Here is an 18,677-nt window from a genome sequence, read left to right on the forward strand (position 1 = left end):
ACCAGCGACACTCCCCTTTCTTTTTCAGCAGTGATTCTGAAGTAAATGAACATTTAATAATGGCTGTACCAATTCTGGAGTAAAGGAAGAGCAGCAAGCAACCCAAGAAACAATTTCCTAAGTGTCCTGTTACGTAGGAATCGAATTTTAGCAGTAATGTCTCACAGCTGCACAGCGAAGGGGCCTTGTTTCAGTCTTTGCACTCAACGTTAGGATACTGTGCAATCTTTTCAGCTCGTATTTTAGAAGAACCCAGAAGAAAAGAGGTTATGTGCGTGCTTTCTCACAGTGACACACAACAAAACTACTTATTTTCTTGGATGCTGGAGACAAATATCTTTATTAAAGATACTACCAAAAATTTGGCAAACATTTCAAAACAGATTTGTAAACATAATGCTTCCCTTTTCAACTGGCAGCACTTTGAAAAGACAATACGATAAGACAACACAACTTGAATCAACATTAGTTCAAACTCCTTATATTTTTGACCACATAACTTATGTTCCCACATGATAAAACAAGTGATAGTTTAAATCAATGTCAACAGATAAACTCCATGAAATGAAAGTTTGTGCTGTTTGATGAATCACAGTATGTTATGGTTAAATATATCTGCTCTTTTTTATATTCCTGGAACCCAGGATGAAAAAAAAAATCTTTAAATATACATCTCATGTAGGTAATAGCTTCTTTGCATATCTCTCTTCAAAAAATACTTTATAGCAGTATATAAATAGGTTACCTACACATTTAATTTTATAATTTTGCCCCAAAACTATAGATGTTTCATTTTCATAATGTGTCGATTTTTTGACCAACATTAATAAAGCTGACAAACTGTTGAAATGGAAATGCTTTTGTCTTCCACTGTAGAAGTAGCAATTGGACAGGAAAAAAAAAAAAAACACCCTACAGTAACACTCGTCAGTTGTTTCACCTGAGCGTTTGGCCTACAGAGAGTAGCAGCTTTTTTTCCTTCATGCACACCCACACCCACACCACCTCTGCATACAGACAGGTCGAGCACACGCTTGCACATGCTGGTAGGCCACAAGGTGCTTCCCACTGCTGGAACCAAGTGGGAAGCAGTGCAGCTAATGATTAACCACACTAGGTACACAACTAGCAAACACCTTAAGGCAACCATTGCAATGGGGGGTTAACTCGCAGGGTTGTTTGAATAGTCTAGATCAAGTCAGTCTGGCTGTACATGTGTATGGAAAAATCAATACACATCCTCAAACACCTTTCTGTTTTTTAACCCTCCAAAACAATGTTTTCATTTTTTTTGTAGTTTGTGCAAATTTCTAAATATTCTACCATTTAAGGCAAAGAGTTTGCATTAAGAAAGGTCAGAAAATAGGCTTATGTTTACCCAAAAGCATTTCACCTTGCACATTATTGTTGTCATTATTATTATTATTTTTTAAATACACACAACTTTGAAGTGTGGGCATTAAATCCCCGAGATCTAAAAAATCATTTCTCATGACAAACACAAGTTTTAAAAGAAAAAAAAAGTTGCTTTGAAATAGACACTGGATCCCCAATATCTAAAAAATTATTTCTGTTCACAAACATAAGTCTTGAGGCAGAAAAAGAAGAATCAGAAAAAGCAGCTTCAAAATGCAGGAAAGCAAAATGGGAGAAAAAAAGTAACTCAAGTTTACTAATACTGAAACTTTCAACAGGCAAAGTTTCATCTCTTTAGAACCTAGAGCAACTCATTTGGAATTTTAAATAAATAAGCTTAAGTTTATTCACATCTTCTGGTCCAAGCAGAGCTCTAGCGCCACAACTCTGCTTGCTGTTGGTCAAAATCACCTATCAGTTTTTTGATGTGAGCCAGTTTGTTATGAAGATACTCGCATCTGTATTTTTCTTCATGGTAATTAGGACTAGACTGTGGACAGAACACAAGGAAAACAGTGGGGAGTAAAGTTAGGCAGAATTTATAACACTCAGAATTATAGGTGAGGACTCCCACAGCGATGACACTAACCTGCTTGATCTTTTGATACTCCTGTAAGACTTCTTCATGAACATTCTGCAAGATAAAAAAAAAACCAGAAAATCAGAAAAGAATTGTTTCTTCTTTTTTTCTTGGCAGATGAGGGTGTAGGGAATACTGATGGATGGAATGCCACTTAGCACAAACTTTATGGAAGGTGATTTGGCAGCAGCCATCAATATGATAAAGGCAATTTTATTTCTCACACACATTTACTTTCCCAAGTGAAATGATGCGTTCTCACACAAAGGTTATTCACTTAGAGCTGCTTGAAAACAAAAGATAGCAGGTAAAAACAAAATGTCCTCTCCAGGTTACTAGAAGGGGAGGCACTTGATGTACTGATGTATTCTCGAGGCAGCTGAGTGGACTGAAAATTGTGATACTGGTTCAAATGCCTGCATTCTGCTTGGGTTTGATGCTTGGCTGTTTGATTCTAGCTTCCTGCTAATGTGTACTCTGAGTAGCTGCAGCAGTGATATCTCAAGCAGTTTGGTTTCTGCCACCCAGGCGGGAAACCTGGATTGAGTTCCTGGGCTCCTGGCTTCACCCCTGGCTCAGCCCTGGCTACTGTGAGCATACATACATGCACACACACACATAATTTCTGAAAGAATACATGGGCTCAGGAAAAAACAGTCAGCCAAGTGTGAGCACCTGACACAATGCTTGAGACCCCGCTTGTGTACAGGAGTGCCTTGGCTGCAAGCCCCAGACCTGCTTTCCACTCTAGGTTTCCAGGGATGTGCACTCCAGGAGGCAGCAGGTGCTCTCAAGTACTCTGGTCCCAGACATCCATGTGGGAGTCGCAGCCTGGCTCTGCCTTGGATATTGTGGACACCCGATAAGTGACCCAGCAAAGATATCTGTTTTAGTCTTTCAAAAAAAGTGAAAATAAAAATTAAAAAACAAAGCAAAATAGCTAGTCTTTGTATTATCAGGCACAGATCTAAGCAATTCACAAATTCTTGCTTACATTTATTCCTTTCAACTACTCCATGATTATCTCATTTGAGAGATAAAGAGGCAGAGACTTTCAGAAACTTGCTTGAAGTCACAGAAATATTAAGTGGAAGTGCTGGAAATTAGATCCCAGAAGTGTGATTTTAGAACTTACTCCTAACCACTAAGCAACACTTGGAATTACATCTCATTTAAATATTCTCAGGTACACTGACAAATAACTATAGAAAAAATGACTCCAAAACACCATTTCACCCACATCCTGACACCCTCACACACCAATTTCTCAGATCTGAGAGTCTTCCAGTGTTGGAGAAAGCAAGGCCCAGTGTTTCTATGACACAAAGGCTGCTGCCTGAGACTCATTTGCTGTATGGCACAGATGTGGGCCAGAACCGTGGTCATGGACCAAGATGGAAGTGCGCTGCCACCTGCGGCTGGGAAGCCTGACAAGGCAATCCATCTAGATTAGGTGGGAAATGCCCATTTCCACCAGCCCTCTTACTATAATTATGAAAATAGTCCAGAGATACAGCTTATCAGAGCTCCTTGTCAGCTGTAACGCTACTGTGTATAGCTGAGAAGTGAGGACAGAAAAACCAGCTAACAAACACATCTCTACAAGGGTTGGGAACACCTACCTTCTTAAACTGTAAACATCTGTCACATTACATTCTCTTTACTTTGTCTGTATCTCCCATTCTAAGTTAGACTTTTTTTTTTACTAAAATAGGAATTTTAGATTTATTGAAATAGCACATTTCAGGGGGATGGCACCAGATGTAGGAACTGTAATTGGAGTTGACTTAGCAGCGTATTCAAACATTTATGTGAATCCGAAGATCCAACTTTTCCCCCTCTGCAGTTGAGTCTGGTACTTTTCTCAATACCCCATATCCTACGTGACAGGTGACAGAGGTTGATAGACTGATGGTAAAACATGTTCACTGCATTTGGTTATAATCCAGAATTTTAGCTTCCTGAAGGCAGGGAGATGAGTGAGTCCATGGGAGCACGGGATTTGGAGAGCAGTGGGTTGGCTGGGTTGGCTGGGTAAGGAAGGGAAGAAGGTATTCTCGAACAGCCTGTCCATCTAGGAGTACATCCACTCACCTGATACTCTTTGGAACCAGGAGAAAGGCGTTTTCGTTGCGCGTCCAGTTTGATAAATCGCCTAGCCACGGTCTCCATCCTGGCGTGCAAAGCCCTGTACTCATCATACTCGGCATTAAAGTCATCCTTGTAATTCTGGCGTTGCTCGTAGGAGACAATGGCAATGTATTTTCTAGAAAGAAAAAAGGGCAGATATATGGAAAGTAGCCAAAGAATAAACAGGCTTGCATGTGTCTGAGAGCTAAACCAAACATCCACACGCTATCTTCACGTAGGCATCGCTAGTTTTCAGTGTTGTTCTGTCACTGGTTTGTTGGCACGTCACTCCTTCAAAGACCTTCTGGGTGACACTGTCACACAGAAGGGTATAAAAGCTGCCACAAAGGAAGGAGCAAAGGAAAGTAAGTGAGGGAGGGAGACCTACTGGCAGTGGGACTAAAGTACAACTATGTGACTGGAAGGTCCTGACACACATCTAGCCCGAAGGACTCTCTAGCACACCCTGAATGTTGTTCACACTGTCACACTGAGACAGAGGGCAAGGGGACAGCAGGAGTCTGCCCTCGCAGCTCTGGAGTGCTGCTAAGTCAAAGCACTCTGGACTCATGGTCTGCAGGAGGGAGTCTTGGCTTTCAGCCTCTCAGATCTGCTGCCTAGGTGATGTTCACCATGCTATGGCGGTCTTGCTCCCTTTATCCCCCTCCTTCAGTGGGAAGTACATTTAAATAGCATTTTAAACTAGAGCCCAACTTTGCATCACTGATTTATGGATCTTGGAACTGGGATCCCACCAGGCCTGTTTCTAGGTACTCTATGCTCCTGCTATGGAATACAAAATCCTGTAGACTTTTTCAAATTGAAATGCAGATTTCAAAGCAATTTCAGGCAGGTGTGGGAGATTCAGGATGTGCTGGGGCGTGCACACTGGGATGAAATGTTGGTACTCAGTCCTCTGAACAGGTTTATGTAATCTTGCTTGTTTCACCAAAATTGCTGTATCACTGATGCTCAGCTGGAAATGTGAGAAAAGTGATGCAGTGAGCGAGCAGATTCACTGTCCTTAATATTTTTATTCATGCTGAGTTAGATGCAGACGTTTAACTTTCTAAGTGTAATGGAGACAGCAGTGGTATGTTGATTTAAAGCTGCCATGTGGGCACTGTGGCTGTAAAAGAAATACACCAGCCCAGTAGAGAAAACACTTGTCCGAGACAGGGCCTGTTCTGATAGCACCCGGAGGGAACCTGGGCCTGGGGCGAGTGGCTGAAGGTCCTGGGCTGGAGGAAGACAGCTCAACTGCTCTGGAAACTCAGATTATAATTTTTCATATAATTCTACTTTCTACTTTTTTAAAAAAAAATCGCACCTTCGATATTCTCTTTAGTAATTTCCAAGCCAATTTTTAGGAGTTGACTGCTACCTGATTATATTGGCACTTTCATTTGAAAACACATTTCAGTATTTCTAACAAAAATTGCTACGGGCTTAAGTGGCTCTATTATTGGCTCTATTTTAATACAGTGACAGAATAAATTTTTAACGGTCTGGATTATGTAAAGCCACAAATAACAAAAGTATTCCTATTATATAACAATTAGTAATACTGAGGTTAAATATGAATTATTCAAGGGATTGTCATTGCATGTGCTTCTGGCTTTCCTATGGGACAATTGTTTTTGATTTTTTTTAATTCATATTTTTTTATCACTTACAATTTCTTGTTATGTAAATACAATGTAGTCTTTGGTTAAAATAAATTGTTGTTACTTAAATCAAGCAAACAATCGCACAGCCTAGATAGATGACAGACACACATCCTCGACCAGTAACCCAGAAAAACCTTTCAAATAGAGAATTAACTAATTAGGTTGGCAAAACACAGCCACAGTCTTGAGTCCATGGGGAAAAGCTCAGAATTATTTTCTGGTCTCCCTGCATGGTTTTGCCAAATACATCTGAACTCTGTGTGATGTCTCTGTAACAGGCATGGCTGTGGACGTTCGGAAGATCCCTGGTGCCTTGGCATTGTGAGAGGAATTAGAAATCTGCTACCAGACCAGGCGAGCTCTGCACTGACTCCTGGGGAGTCCAGCAGAGGGTAGCCTTCCAGAAGCTGTTCAAGGAGACCAGTGGGTGTGCAGCTGGGAGCAGGTGGACAGCCTTGAGGGGTTTTGCAGCCAGGGACCGCCCAAGCTGCACACAGCCAAGCCTCCTGGGCAGCTGCTTCCACAGCCACACACTGCCTCATGGGACAGAGCACTCGCTGTGGCTGCTGGGGCTTCTGTTAGTGAGGAGAGGACAAGAAACATGACAGTTTCATGCCAGGTCCTTCCCTAACAAGTACAACAGCTTTGACATGGCTAAGCTGCAGTGACACACTTTCTGGTTGCCCTGCTGAACAGGGGAAGAGCTCACACGGCCACAATTCCATTTTCCACCCTCTGTTGTGGCTATTTTGGATATGAGTTCATTTTCAAAGCCGTATGCATCTGATCTGTTTGCTTTCTCTCCATTTCTCCAGGATCTTGCAACTTAATTATTTTCATTTTGTAGCAGCCTTTTATTCTGTTAAAAGGCTAGCATTATCTATCCACATTATAATTTCTGTGATAACCAGTTATAAAAATGTCCCCAGCTCAGCATTTAACAACTTGCTGTCATAACAAGAATAACATAACTGGCACTACAGTGAAACGATAGAATTTGACTGGTGTCTCCTCTTTCAATTAATTGGAGAGAACTTTGGTTAAATAGCAATCAATGTACCACTGCTTGATACTATTGGGCACAGAAGTGCAAGCACTTTGTCAGTGATATGCCATCCCTTTGGGGGCTCAGCCGAATGACTGCACACTGATGGGCTTGCAGCTTTGAAGAGTAAAATTCTTGAAATCTTCCCTAATCAGATGCTTGACCTGGCCTGAGGAGGAGCAAAGGGCAGATTTCCCTACACTAAAAGGCCCGGGAGCACAGCTTAGAGCAGGGGAAGGCGCAAACTGCTTATGCAGACAAGGGTGGATTTGGGACAAGCAGGCTTAATGGCAGCCTTTCAGTTGCAGGGGTGGCTCCAGCACTCTATTTTGGGAACTTTTTACTTTTCTGATTTGCAAATGATGGGAAAAGAATTCACAGACTTTCTAAAATTGCATAGTTCTCTCCATGGGCAGACGCAGGCACTTACATCAAATAATCTGGAAGTTCAATTGTCGAAGGCGGCTCCGTGGGGGCAGGGCAACCCTCTTTGACTCCTATGGAAAAGAAAATTCACAGTGTCAATCACCAGGATGGTTATCAAATGCCTGTAATTCTAAAATAGATTAGAAACATCTGGAACACTTTTCCTCAAATTCTATTCTTCCATCTCAATAAGCAGCAGTGAGCAAGGGATACAATTGAACACGAACAATAGTGGCCCTATGACCAGCAGCCAGGCATTTAAAGCACCCTGGCTACTGCAATGTCTGCACAACAAAGGAATTCCATCTTAACCCAAGGTCACTCTTCTATTCTTTAACAACAGTTGTGGCATCTGCCCAGCAATTCAAAGACTGTGGTGGCAGATGTGGCCAGACAATGGGAGACACACATTTGACATTAGCATCTACTTTTCATGGGTCTCAAACAAGGCAGATAAGGCAATAGAATCAGGTAGCAGACTGCTTTGGTCACTGGCTTTTTATTGCTGCCCTTCTGTGCATGCAGGCAGCATGGCTGTGTAGGAAGCATTCCCATCGGTTTAAAGCAATTTAAAACAAGGTATTATTGAATGTTGTTTACACTCCTCTCATCCTGGGTCATCATGATACTAAAGACTGAATAAAAGTGCCAGCCACGCAGACTATGCAGCCAAAGCATGCAAATGCTCAGTCATCCACTTGTTCCGATGCATCTTTCTGTGGCATATATTTAGACTTATTATTACTCAGAGGAGAATTAAATTAATAACTGAAGCCTGGACCTGTCTGAGGGTGAAGCATATCAGCTCACTATAAAATAAAAAAGGGAATAGTTGATAATTTCTTGGCTTAACAATTTAAAGGACAAAGTACATGAAATCCATTGGGGGTAGAGTATAGATTTCTTGCCGCTTTTACAGCAGTCCAAGCTGCACAGGGCAAAGCATTAAGTGCAGGTCACCCGGTCTTCGTTTTGCCTCAGACACCAGGCTAGACTGTGCCCAGGGCAGGGGCCGGGGGTCTGGAGCTGTCCTCACATTGGTGATAATCTCCACTGGCTCTCAATGGTTCCGCATCCTCTGTGAGGCTCGGAGGCCAGCAAGGCTTTTCCAGCCTCCGACCCCGAGGTCCATCCATCCAGGTTCACACTTGGCTGGAGGCCTCCACACCCTGACAGGCAGGCTGCTGACTCAGGTGCCCATCAGAGGGCGGGAAGGCTGGCACGAGGAGTACACCAGGAACCTGCCGTATTCACTCTGAACCAGAACTCTCACATCTTTTCCTTCATCTGATGAATGCAGATTCAAGAGTGGTGAAGGAAAAAAGCTTACATAGAGCTTCTTGGACCATTAAACAGTACACATTATACTGATCTACATAAATATTTCAAGAGACAGGCTTCCGCACACCATCCCTCCCCACTCCCAGGACAGGTCAGCCAGGGCACGGCATCATACTCTAGTTTCTAACCCTTCTTTGGAGTAGCACTGCAAACCATCAGTTTCTCTCCCAGGCAAAGCTGCTCAGTTACATCTAAGGATTACAGATTTATAGCAGAAAAGAGACAACACTCCCTGCAATTCTATTATTAAAGTAAATTTTCTGAACTGAATTTTCCTGAGCAATTTTGCCTACGTTGGGTTTAAAATTAACTGGAATGCTAAATGATGGAGGCTCTTCTATGTGCTGGTATGTAAAGCATTAAGTTTGGAGGATTATACTTCTCAAAGGAAAAAAAAAATCTCATTTTGCTGTTAGTTACTAACTATGCTGTCACAGAACTGCCTTTATACTGATTAGCTGTACCTGGAACAGCTATTTTAGGCTTAATCTGGTCTCTATGTTATCTGTCTTTTAAATTTCATAAAGTCTGAGATGATTAATTTTATGACTAACAACTGCTCGGAGTTAACTAAAACAGAACTGCAAAGTTACAAACAAGCAAGCAAATACAAAGCTTAGGATCTGTGAAGCTGATAGCAGCCAAGAGCCTTGTAAAAGATAAACTGCTTTCACTGCAAATGAAGATGATGTTGTAGATCTGTAAATGTAATTTTAGCTTGTCTGTTTTGCAAGGAATCTGACATTTCCCCTGTGCTAGGATTAATTAAAGCAGGGGTGACCCTGTTTCTGTGGGCAAGAAGGAAATGAATATTTCTATTGCTAATTATGTGTCTGGTTAAATCAGCTCAAAATGGCATATAATAGGTCACACTGAGGCTGCTTAGTGTCATCAGATAGGAAAAAGAGCCTCAGAGGCCACGTTCTGCAGTGTGGGGGGTCATTTTCAAATGCCACTATTTTCTGAACCAATTTAGAAAGCATGTTTAATAGTTGGCTAAAAACAGACTGAAAATGACAGTCATAAGACGAAGGGAAAACTCTGCTCAAAAACACAATAATTACATGGAAAGGCATATGCTAAAGAAGCCTTACTAATTACACATGACTCAATCTCATGCGAGTAAGCTCTTCTGGTTCTGTTGATATACATAGTTATTTTTTTGGGGGGGGGTAAAAAGTAAAAATACCTGTGTTGGAATCTGGACTGGAGTCACTCAGCTTGGCTAGTTCGTCTTCTCTCCTAAGATCCTCCTCCTTTTCCTCAACAGTCTCAACCTCATGCTCATGCTTCCTCATTTGGTCCTTTTCCTTGTGTTTCTTAGACTTCTTTTTGGACTTCTTGTGAGACACTGAATGGTTGTCTTCCATGTCTTTCTGTGGACACTTCAGTAGAACTGATCCGGGGGGTAAGGGTTCCAGAGAAGTCCTAGAGGTATATTTGTCTTGCTGGTCCGCAAACATGCTACCGTTTTGACTCCAAGTGTCTACGGGCAGGTCTTGTGTCCCCCGGCCTTCTGGAGTGCTGGGGGAGTTGGAGTTAGAGTTGACAGTCTGTGGAGGGTTGGAGGCTGGCAGGTGAGTTGAAGGCAGCGGTGCAGGGGTGGGGATGGCAGCAGCTGCAGGGGGAGGCGGGAGGCCTGCAGCAGATTTTTCGCCGGTGGGATTCAGGTGGCCATTTAATGTGGGCGGCACTCTGCTTGTTAGATGAGATATTCGAGCTTTTTTATTCATTAAAGGATCGATGAAATCAGAATCCAAAGGCCGCTTCTAGGGGAGGGACATGAGAAAATGAGCAGAACAGCTCTCAAATGTGTGACTGGCTAAATAATCCAGGCAGTCAAGTCACACTTAAGATCATGACCACAGTTGCAGTAAATCTTTCTTCAATCTTAAGAAGCAAAAAAAAAAAAAAAAAGCCAAGCAAAACTAAAAGTGAAATCTTCTGTCACACCCAAAGTAAAAAGCAGAATGTGGCACCCAGATGTTTTGTGGAACATGTACTTGATTCTCCCTATCATGTCGCCTGTTCCTGGGGTCCCAGAGAACCTCACTATCGACTTGAGATTGTCCCACACAGTGGGACATATCAGCTGCCTCCCCCTGCAGCCACAGTTCACCTAGTTCTGTTACCTGAGAGGAGAAAGACATTTGTGCAATTTGACTCTGAGAACTAACAAGGTCAGGGCAAAGGCATTAAGCCCACACTGATTTAATCGCTAATGTGCACAAATGCTTGATTATTCATATTTTGGCTGTCACCTATCTTACAGGGGGAACAGCCAGCACTTTCAGAGTAATTTCTCCGAGTTGGGATTCTGTTTAATCTTAGTTAACTCTTAACATCTCTATTCATAAGTTGGGGAGATAGGTATTAAAAACTGGTCTATTAAAATAATGTAGACATACTTTCAAAAAAGTCATACTAACATTATCCCAATCCAGCAACAATAATAGGACTGAAGTTAAAAAGAAAATTCAGACAGTTGAAAGGCACAAAATATAAAGCCATTATGTTTGCTAGGCATAATACTGTGGCTTGTACTTTAACTTGAAAGAAAACATTTGACCACTCTGTTAACTTTTTACTTTCAATTTAGGGCATGTGGGACTCAGACAGTATTGAATATAACTGGAGTAGATGTAAGCTTCCTAACAGGGGCATTAACATGAGGGTGTCTGGCTTAGAAATTCATATGCTGTCCGGGACGCTCACATCTAACATAGCAACCTCTGGGTTTGGGTCATGGTTCCACTCCCAAGTCCAGCTTTCTGCTGGTGTGTACCGTAGGACGCAACAGGTGTTGGCTCAAGGATTTGGGTCTCTGCCACCTATGTATGTGGGACATCTGGACTGGCCAACTCCTTGCACCATGCTGGCCCAATCCTTACTGTCGGAGGCATTTAGGGAGTGAATTAGCAGATGGGAGTTTTCTCTGCGTTTAGTTCCAATTTTTATTTTCATTTATTTTTAATGAGGCTTCCACACTCAATGTACCTACAAAGATAGAACAGCGATACTTGCTGTCCCATGGTTTGTTCAGAGCTCCCAGGATTCTGAATTTTGATCTGGCTGGTTAGCAAAGAACCAGTGGACTTGAACTTGAGGAATGGCCAGGACCTCCTACAGTTTCCTATTTATGTTGAGTCTCTAAACTGTGTGTTGGGGGTAAACTCTAAACTGCAGTGGAATCTGACTGCTTATTTTCTGAACAGGATCTAGGTGAAAAATGCTACCATTTTAATTTGACTTCTGTATACATTTTCCCCTAAGAATTATTTTTCCGGAACATGTTTCAGACACAATTAAATGTCTTCCATTTTTTCCATACAACCTGAGAAAGCTATGGGCTGGCTTAGACTTCTAATTAGTGACCAAACTGAAAAGTAGATAATATTACAACAGAATGTAAACTTGGAAAATGGAAAGCAAGGTAGACATTAAGTCCTCTGACAAGCAGTGCCTTGTGGTGGAGCAAGTTCTGGGCCGGGAGCCAAGGCCAGCATTGTGGGTGGAGCTCAGCCTTGGATGGGCTGTGTGGCTTTGCACAGGCAAGCTGTGCAGCTTCTCTGGGCCTCACTTCCCTCCCCATGGAAGCAGAGGAGCTGCCTGGCTGGGCTCTGAGGGTCACAGATCTGTAACTTCATGAAATACCTGAGGAGGAGATGCAGTGTCTCTACTAGAACATACAGGAGATTCTGAACGGCTGGTGCCAGCAGCATTCTGAGATGGATTTAGTTTTCTGGAAAGGACACACATGTCCTGGTTAGGGAAAATGACAATGACTAAAATATGTGTATCATTTTTCAAGTGAAAGGAGAATGAATGCACTTACCTCGAGAGCACAGACTCCAAGGCCCGCTTGTCCACATCACTGTACCCAGGCCAGTCTCTCTGGAGCTCCTTAAACACATAATCCTTCAAGGTGTAGGACAGGTCCTTGGGATTCAGATTGGCAACCTGGTATGCGGTGTAAAAAACAAAGCATTAGATAGTTCCCCTAACTACTGAATGAATGCAGGCGACCTTCAGGACTTACAATGAAGGTAATTACACCAGAGACTGCCAGTTTTGTACACACCAGACCAAAATAAATTCCCTTCAAACACATCTTGAAAAGTAAACATCCTACATAGCTAAATGCTTCTCTCCCGAATGCCTCCTGCACCTGGCTTACTTCTAGTCAAATAAAAAGGTCCACATTAGGAAAAGGAGATGGCATTTTAAAAAATTCAACTTTTCTAGTCAAAGGAAATTGGTTTATACTGTCAGTATCACTACTGATTTCAGAGCATAAATGCCACTACTTTTGAGTTACAATAGAAATCCTTGCTTAGTCAAATCGACAGTGTCTAAATGCTGGTTACAAACTCTTCCTTTCTGTCCGTCCTCAAAAGACCCAGTCCTCCTACACATAATCATTTCTGAAAAAACTTGTCTGCCTTTTTCTTCCTGACAAGCAAAAACTTGTGAGGAAGAGAACTAGTATCCACCAGTTCTGAAGAACTACTTATTCAGAGTCCTTGAAATTCTACAAAAACAAATAATGCAACTCCCCAATTATTGTCATTTGTCAGCAAGTGTAGTGCCAGTTATAATCTCTCCTTATCCCTTAACAACAGTTCCTAGAGCGCCCAGGCCTAGAATCCACCCTGTATACAACAGACACATGGACACTTGGGGGGCAGACCAAAAGTAATTTTTAAGCTAGGAGGAAGGCATTGATGCTTGTTACTTCCTCCTGAGATGGTCATTTTTGTAACTTTCTTGTATGTCTTTTAAGCTATTAATGAGTACCTTATGATCATTCATGCTTCTCATCTCTCAGTTCAGCTGAATACTAACCTAGTGTTAATATTATTATAAAGTAGAATATGATAGACTTACATTAAATCCAGATTTATAAATAAGTCAATAAAAGATTTAATCAGTCTTTACATGGGAAAAATGCAGCAGTCCTCTGATGTCTGTGGACCCAAAGCACCACATGGCCCAGTTAGCCACGGCCCCAGCCCTGCAGCCCTTCTCTAGGTTTCTGGGATGGACTCTCTCCTGCTCTCCGCCTCCTTTCCCTCCAAATCTCTCCTCCCCGGTTGCCTTCACTCTTTCCTCCTTATGCCACAGAGCTCATGGCCTGGCTTTGGGCTTCTTCCCTTCATTCTCCTCATCTCCTTCTAAGATGATTTTATTCATTCAACTCCAAGGCTTTCAATCCTCAATTTTTCTGCTGCCAATTTTAATATTTATAACTCCAGCTTCTACTGTCATCTGAAGACTAGACCTCTCTATGATATTAAGACGTCAGTATGGAAAATACAGGGAGCTACAATCTCATAAACCATTGACATGAATGAAAATCATGACCTATTCTTATGCTTAAGCATTGTGATTATCAAGTTCCTGGTCACAGCTAATTCTTTACACATTCATGTCCTTCGAGGTGGTCAAGTGACTGATTTGGCACAGCAGTGGCATACGAGGAGGTGTCATCAGGACGGCAAGGCAGGTCAAGAGACATTGAAAATCATCTAGTAAGTCAAATCCCTTTGGCTTGTGTCAACCAAAGACCCACAGAATTCAAGTTCATCTACATAAACCAATGAAAATTCAGGTAATAGTTTATGCAATTCAAAAATAAAAGCAGACAACAAAATCCTATATGTTTCCCAACAGAATTCTCAGGACAAAGTATGTTTAACCTAAATGAAGATAATGCTCACATTTTTGGGAGGTTTTTAAATTACATGCTTAAAATAAAATCATTTAACTCAGTATTCAAGAGTGATACTTAAGGCTATGGATCAAAATGATCCCGAAATTCCTTTACTGCAGTAACTCGACAAGAACCTTTGCAGATGAATGCTCAGAGAACAGGTGAGCAGAAGGACTCGCTCCAACAAGCCTCACCTGTTGCAGGATTGCTCCCAGGGAGTTCTTGTCTTTGTGATTGACGCCATCTTTCTGCAGTCGAGCCAGCAGCTCCGGTTTCTTGTAGGCCTTGAGTGCCAGTAAGTGAATCACCCTGTCCCTGTACGGTCGCTGAGAGACACTGCCACTGCTGTGCGTCTTCCGAATGGTATTGGCAGGGTTCATGGGGGTTGACCTTTTTCTCTCAGGCACGGCATCTGCAACAGCTTGAGGTGCTTTCCGAATCTGAACTCTCTTCCCTAAAGGCCAGGGGGAACCACTCCATTACACATTTGAATGCAACATCCACAGCTCTTGATTTAGGTACCTGTTTAGTTTTGAAGGGAATCAAGGCCACTTTACTTCAGTTTTAACTTTATTTCCATGTACATCTGTGCCATTCACAAACATAAATCTATGTGTCATGGGCCACTTCTGCAAAGCATGGTGAAATGTGACACATACCAGGCCACACTTCACAAGAACACACTCATGGCTGAGCTTGTTTGTGCAAGACCTTACTTCACAGATGAGGAAGTCACGGGGAGGGAGTTGGTACCTGTCGGGCATCCATAACAGGAGTCAAAATAAAGGCAAGTGACGAAATAAAGCACTGAACCCTTCTCTGTGCACCAAGACCCCAGAGGGACAAGGCAGAAGACGGGAAAAACATGTAGAAGGACCTTTCCATCATGCCTGCCTAGGCAGAGCCACTCAGGTAGCCAGCCTCTTCCAGTTTAGCTTCAGCATGACATCCAGCAGCTGGCTATGTCCAGATAATGCATGGGCTGGGGGACCTGAATGCTATGGATCTATGTGAAGTTATGGGCACACAGTGGTCACTGGCGACCCCAGCCACCAGTTCTTGGTGATGGGAACAGAACTGTATGGCACCTTCCTCATCTGATGACATTTAAGGTGGCATCTCTCATTCATTTAGTACACTCTGAGCCTTTAGTGGATGTCTTCTGGCTAATGAAGGGGAAGAGCTGGTAATGACATAAATGGTAGGGCAGCTGCCTTGGGAACCAGACAGCAACCAGAAACAATGGGTAAGTAAAGGTCCTTTCCCCAGGTGTGGCCTGTGGTAAAAACAGCTGCAGCAGGAGCTTGTTGCAATTCCTTCCACACTGTGCTCCCCAGGCCTGGCTGCAGGGATGATTTACTCTGACATCACCCTACAGTGAGTAAAATAAGGGTGAATGCTTTCAGGGAATCTGTACTGCTCGTTTGTTTCCTTCCTACCTGGACACAACCGACTGTATCTATCAGATCAAACCATTGCACAATAGAGGACCTCTTAGGGAACACTGCCTAACTAGTGCATGAAGTTGGTACTTTAGAGATAAGACTTAGATCTGGTTTCTGTATTTTGATTTAGAAACAGCTGAATCAATGACAGGTGAGAAGGGAACTAATATTTATTGTTCACCAATTATGGGAAGGGAGGAACTGGACTGGAAGCTTCACACACATGATCTCATTAGGTCTCATGGTGACTCTGAAAAAGTCGATACTGTTCCCAATTCATAGGCGAGAAAAGTGAGGCTTTTAATGGGGCATGACCTCATGGTAAAGTGTTCGCTTAGGATGTGGGAGGTTCTCTGATGAACACCTAGACTTTCCTACATGTTTTCTTATAAGCCCGTAAGTACCAGAAGCGCAAGGTTGTGGCTGCTTTGTCTACCAGCAGACCTATGATCAGCACCTGATGACTAAGGGGATGGCAGCAAGAGACAAGAAGGTAGGGGAGCAGGAGGGCTGGCAGTCTGGGGACATGCTGACACTGCTAACACCCAATTTGAAATGCCGACCTTTCAATCCATCGTCTCTGCAATTCAACAGTGTTAACAAACTTCCAACCTTTGAAAATGTGATAGGCATTTGTGGAAAAAAAAAAGGGTCAAGGTCACCAAAGTTGAGGAAATGCTATAAATTCCATACTCCCTCCCCTTGGCCAAGTCTTCCTGCAACAGAACCTGTTAGCTCACTATTTTCCAAACCAAGGTGACTGTGGAGTCTTTCTTTCTTTTGCTTGCTTTCTCAGGAGCAGTGGGGGAAAAGACTTCTTAGCTCAGTTTCTGAACATTACAACTGTCATCTAGAACTAACTCAAGCTAGCAAGGTAGGAATAAGACTAGAGAAAGACAGTGCTGTTGCTGTGCTCCAGGCTGCCGCCTTGCTCTGAACCTATTCCTTGCCCACGGAGGGCTCCATGGCCTCCTGGGACTCCCCCAACCTTCCCAGGACACAGGCGGGGGGCAAACATGAGTCTAACTTTGCTCTTTAAAGGAGTGTGAGTAGGATGATGAACAGCAGAGTCAGAGCCTGGCCAGGGAGAGGACAGGGCTATGTCCCCTGTGACACACTCCCTTTGCCTTGTAGGTAGACGACCAGTCACTGGTGGGAGTGGAAGGACCCTTTCTTTGAAATCCCACACTGTGTCACACTGGGTGACACTCAGAGATCACTTGCTCAGCCGGCATCTTCTATTATTGTCATAGAAATATTTATAGAACTGGATGTTTTAAAAAAAAAAAGGGGGGGCAGGAAAAAGCTCAGTTCAAGGTAAGGAGAAGAGTGGCTTCATTTTTATTTTTTATATTTGCCTGAGAAGAAACCCTTTTAATAAAGCCTGTGGGAGAGCCTAATTCTCTTCCCAGACCCAACTGCTAATCAACTCCCTGGGCTCCAGATATAAACAGCAGCTGTGGGTTGCAGGGCTAGGTAATCTGGGACTATATCCGAAGCGTTTTCATAACAAAACATGCACTCCCAGCTTCTCCATCAAATCCAAGATGGCAAAAGTATTTACCCATTGGGGAAATGGCCTTAGAAAACAATGTGAATGGCAGGTGTCTGGTAGAGAGAGAGAGATGCAGAGAGATACAGATAATGAACTGTACCACTTTCACCACTTTCTCAGTTGCTTCTTTGTCCTAGATCCTGACCAGAGACAGACAGCACAGCCCTAAGGCTGTGAAAGCTTCCACAGTGTTGTGCTGGTGATGGGGCTGTTAGCTACACACGTAAACCACACCAGTGGAAATCAGCATCAACACCAGGCAACTGTGATCACCTTTTCAAAGGCTTTCCTGCCAAAATACATGTACCCAATTGTCTTAAATGTTCAAACTACAAAAAGATTGTGGGTATTAACCAGGTCATATATCCTGTTTCTAATAGTTGAGGAAATTCAGATGTTAAATAAAAAACCTTACTCAATTGCTCAAAAATATGCTCACTTACCATAAATAAGGGGGCAAAATTGGAAATAGAAGCCCAAACTGTTGATTTGTTGGATATTTTCTATGTCTAAATATCAGTACATGTAAAAACTTACAATTCCACATAATTCCAGAACTGCAGTGAGCAGGCTTAAGACACCTTGTAGACAGAAGACAGTGGTGATTAATACCTTTTTTTTTTTTTTTTTTAATCAAAGAGGCAGGCACTAACAATACAGTGATGCTCAGTAATGGCAGAAACCTCATGATTGGAAGTCCAACTGGGACTGAATAACGAGCCTGCAGGTTAAAGGCTCTCCTTGCTCCTAGCTTGGCAAATGGGCTTTGCTAGTGCCCAGCCCACAAGAGGGTCACAGAAGCTCATGTTCCCGTGACAAGGTTAGGTGATTGCTAGCCCCAGGAGCATAGTCATCATGCCCTTCATCTGCACTTGTGCCTTGCCCCAGCTGTCAGGGACCTGGCCTGGCTTGCCATCATGCTGGCACCACAGAGCCACTAGCACCCGTCTCATCTGTCCTTCCCCTGGTTGACAGTGTTGAAAGAAACATGTTCTGCTGGTATGGGAGAGCTCCTGCTGTCACAATGAATGATAAGGACAACTATGAACTTAAGAGAGGCTTCCTATCGTTTTAAGAACACAACCTGTTGATGAGGCCTTATCCATACCATTTTGCCATTGGCTGAGTCCAGCTCCTTGGTATGAAGTCTGGAGAGAGGCCCAAAGTCTCAGGGTTATGGTGGGGGTCACTGGGACATGCCCACAGCCATCTGTGTGCAGGAGGACTCAGGAAGTGCTGAGTGCTGTCAGTATCAAGGGGCGACTAACAATTGAGACACCCAAAAGTGTCAGGTAGTTTTGAGCCACCAACAATGGCTGAAGACATACATTAAGCTGACCAAAAGACTAGAAACAC

General features: G+C 42.9%; 1 protein-coding gene across 1 annotated transcript in view; it reads right to left on the reverse strand.

Moving 5' to 3' along the window:
• Positions 1 to 465: 465 nt before the first annotated feature.
• The window catches only part of ELL2 (elongation factor for RNA polymerase II 2), a 62,588-nt gene continuing 44,376 nt past the window's right edge, over positions 466 to 18,677 (reverse strand). Inside the window, exons 5-12 of the mRNA XM_040986071.1 lie at positions 14,516 to 14,775; positions 12,444 to 12,568; positions 12,263 to 12,350; positions 9,798 to 10,377; positions 7,272 to 7,338; positions 4,091 to 4,262; positions 2,006 to 2,050; positions 466 to 1,906 (exon numbers count right to left, since the gene is read on the reverse strand). Of these exons, the coding sequence (XP_040842005.1) occupies positions 1,790 to 1,906; positions 2,006 to 2,050; positions 4,091 to 4,262; positions 7,272 to 7,338; positions 9,798 to 10,377; positions 12,263 to 12,350; positions 12,444 to 12,568; positions 14,516 to 14,775 (1,454 nt within the window). The 3' untranslated portion in view covers positions 466 to 1,789. The remainder of the gene's footprint in view (positions 1,907 to 2,005; positions 2,051 to 4,090; positions 4,263 to 7,271; positions 7,339 to 9,797; positions 10,378 to 12,262; positions 12,351 to 12,443; positions 12,569 to 14,515; positions 14,776 to 18,677) is intronic.

Source organism: Ochotona curzoniae, unplaced genomic scaffold, assembly GCF_017591425.1.
Source record: "Ochotona curzoniae isolate NIBS_2020 unplaced genomic scaffold, NIBS_Ocur_1.0 contig_4501, whole genome shotgun sequence".
NCBI classification, from domain to species: Eukaryota; Metazoa; Chordata; class Mammalia; order Lagomorpha; family Ochotonidae; genus Ochotona; species Ochotona curzoniae.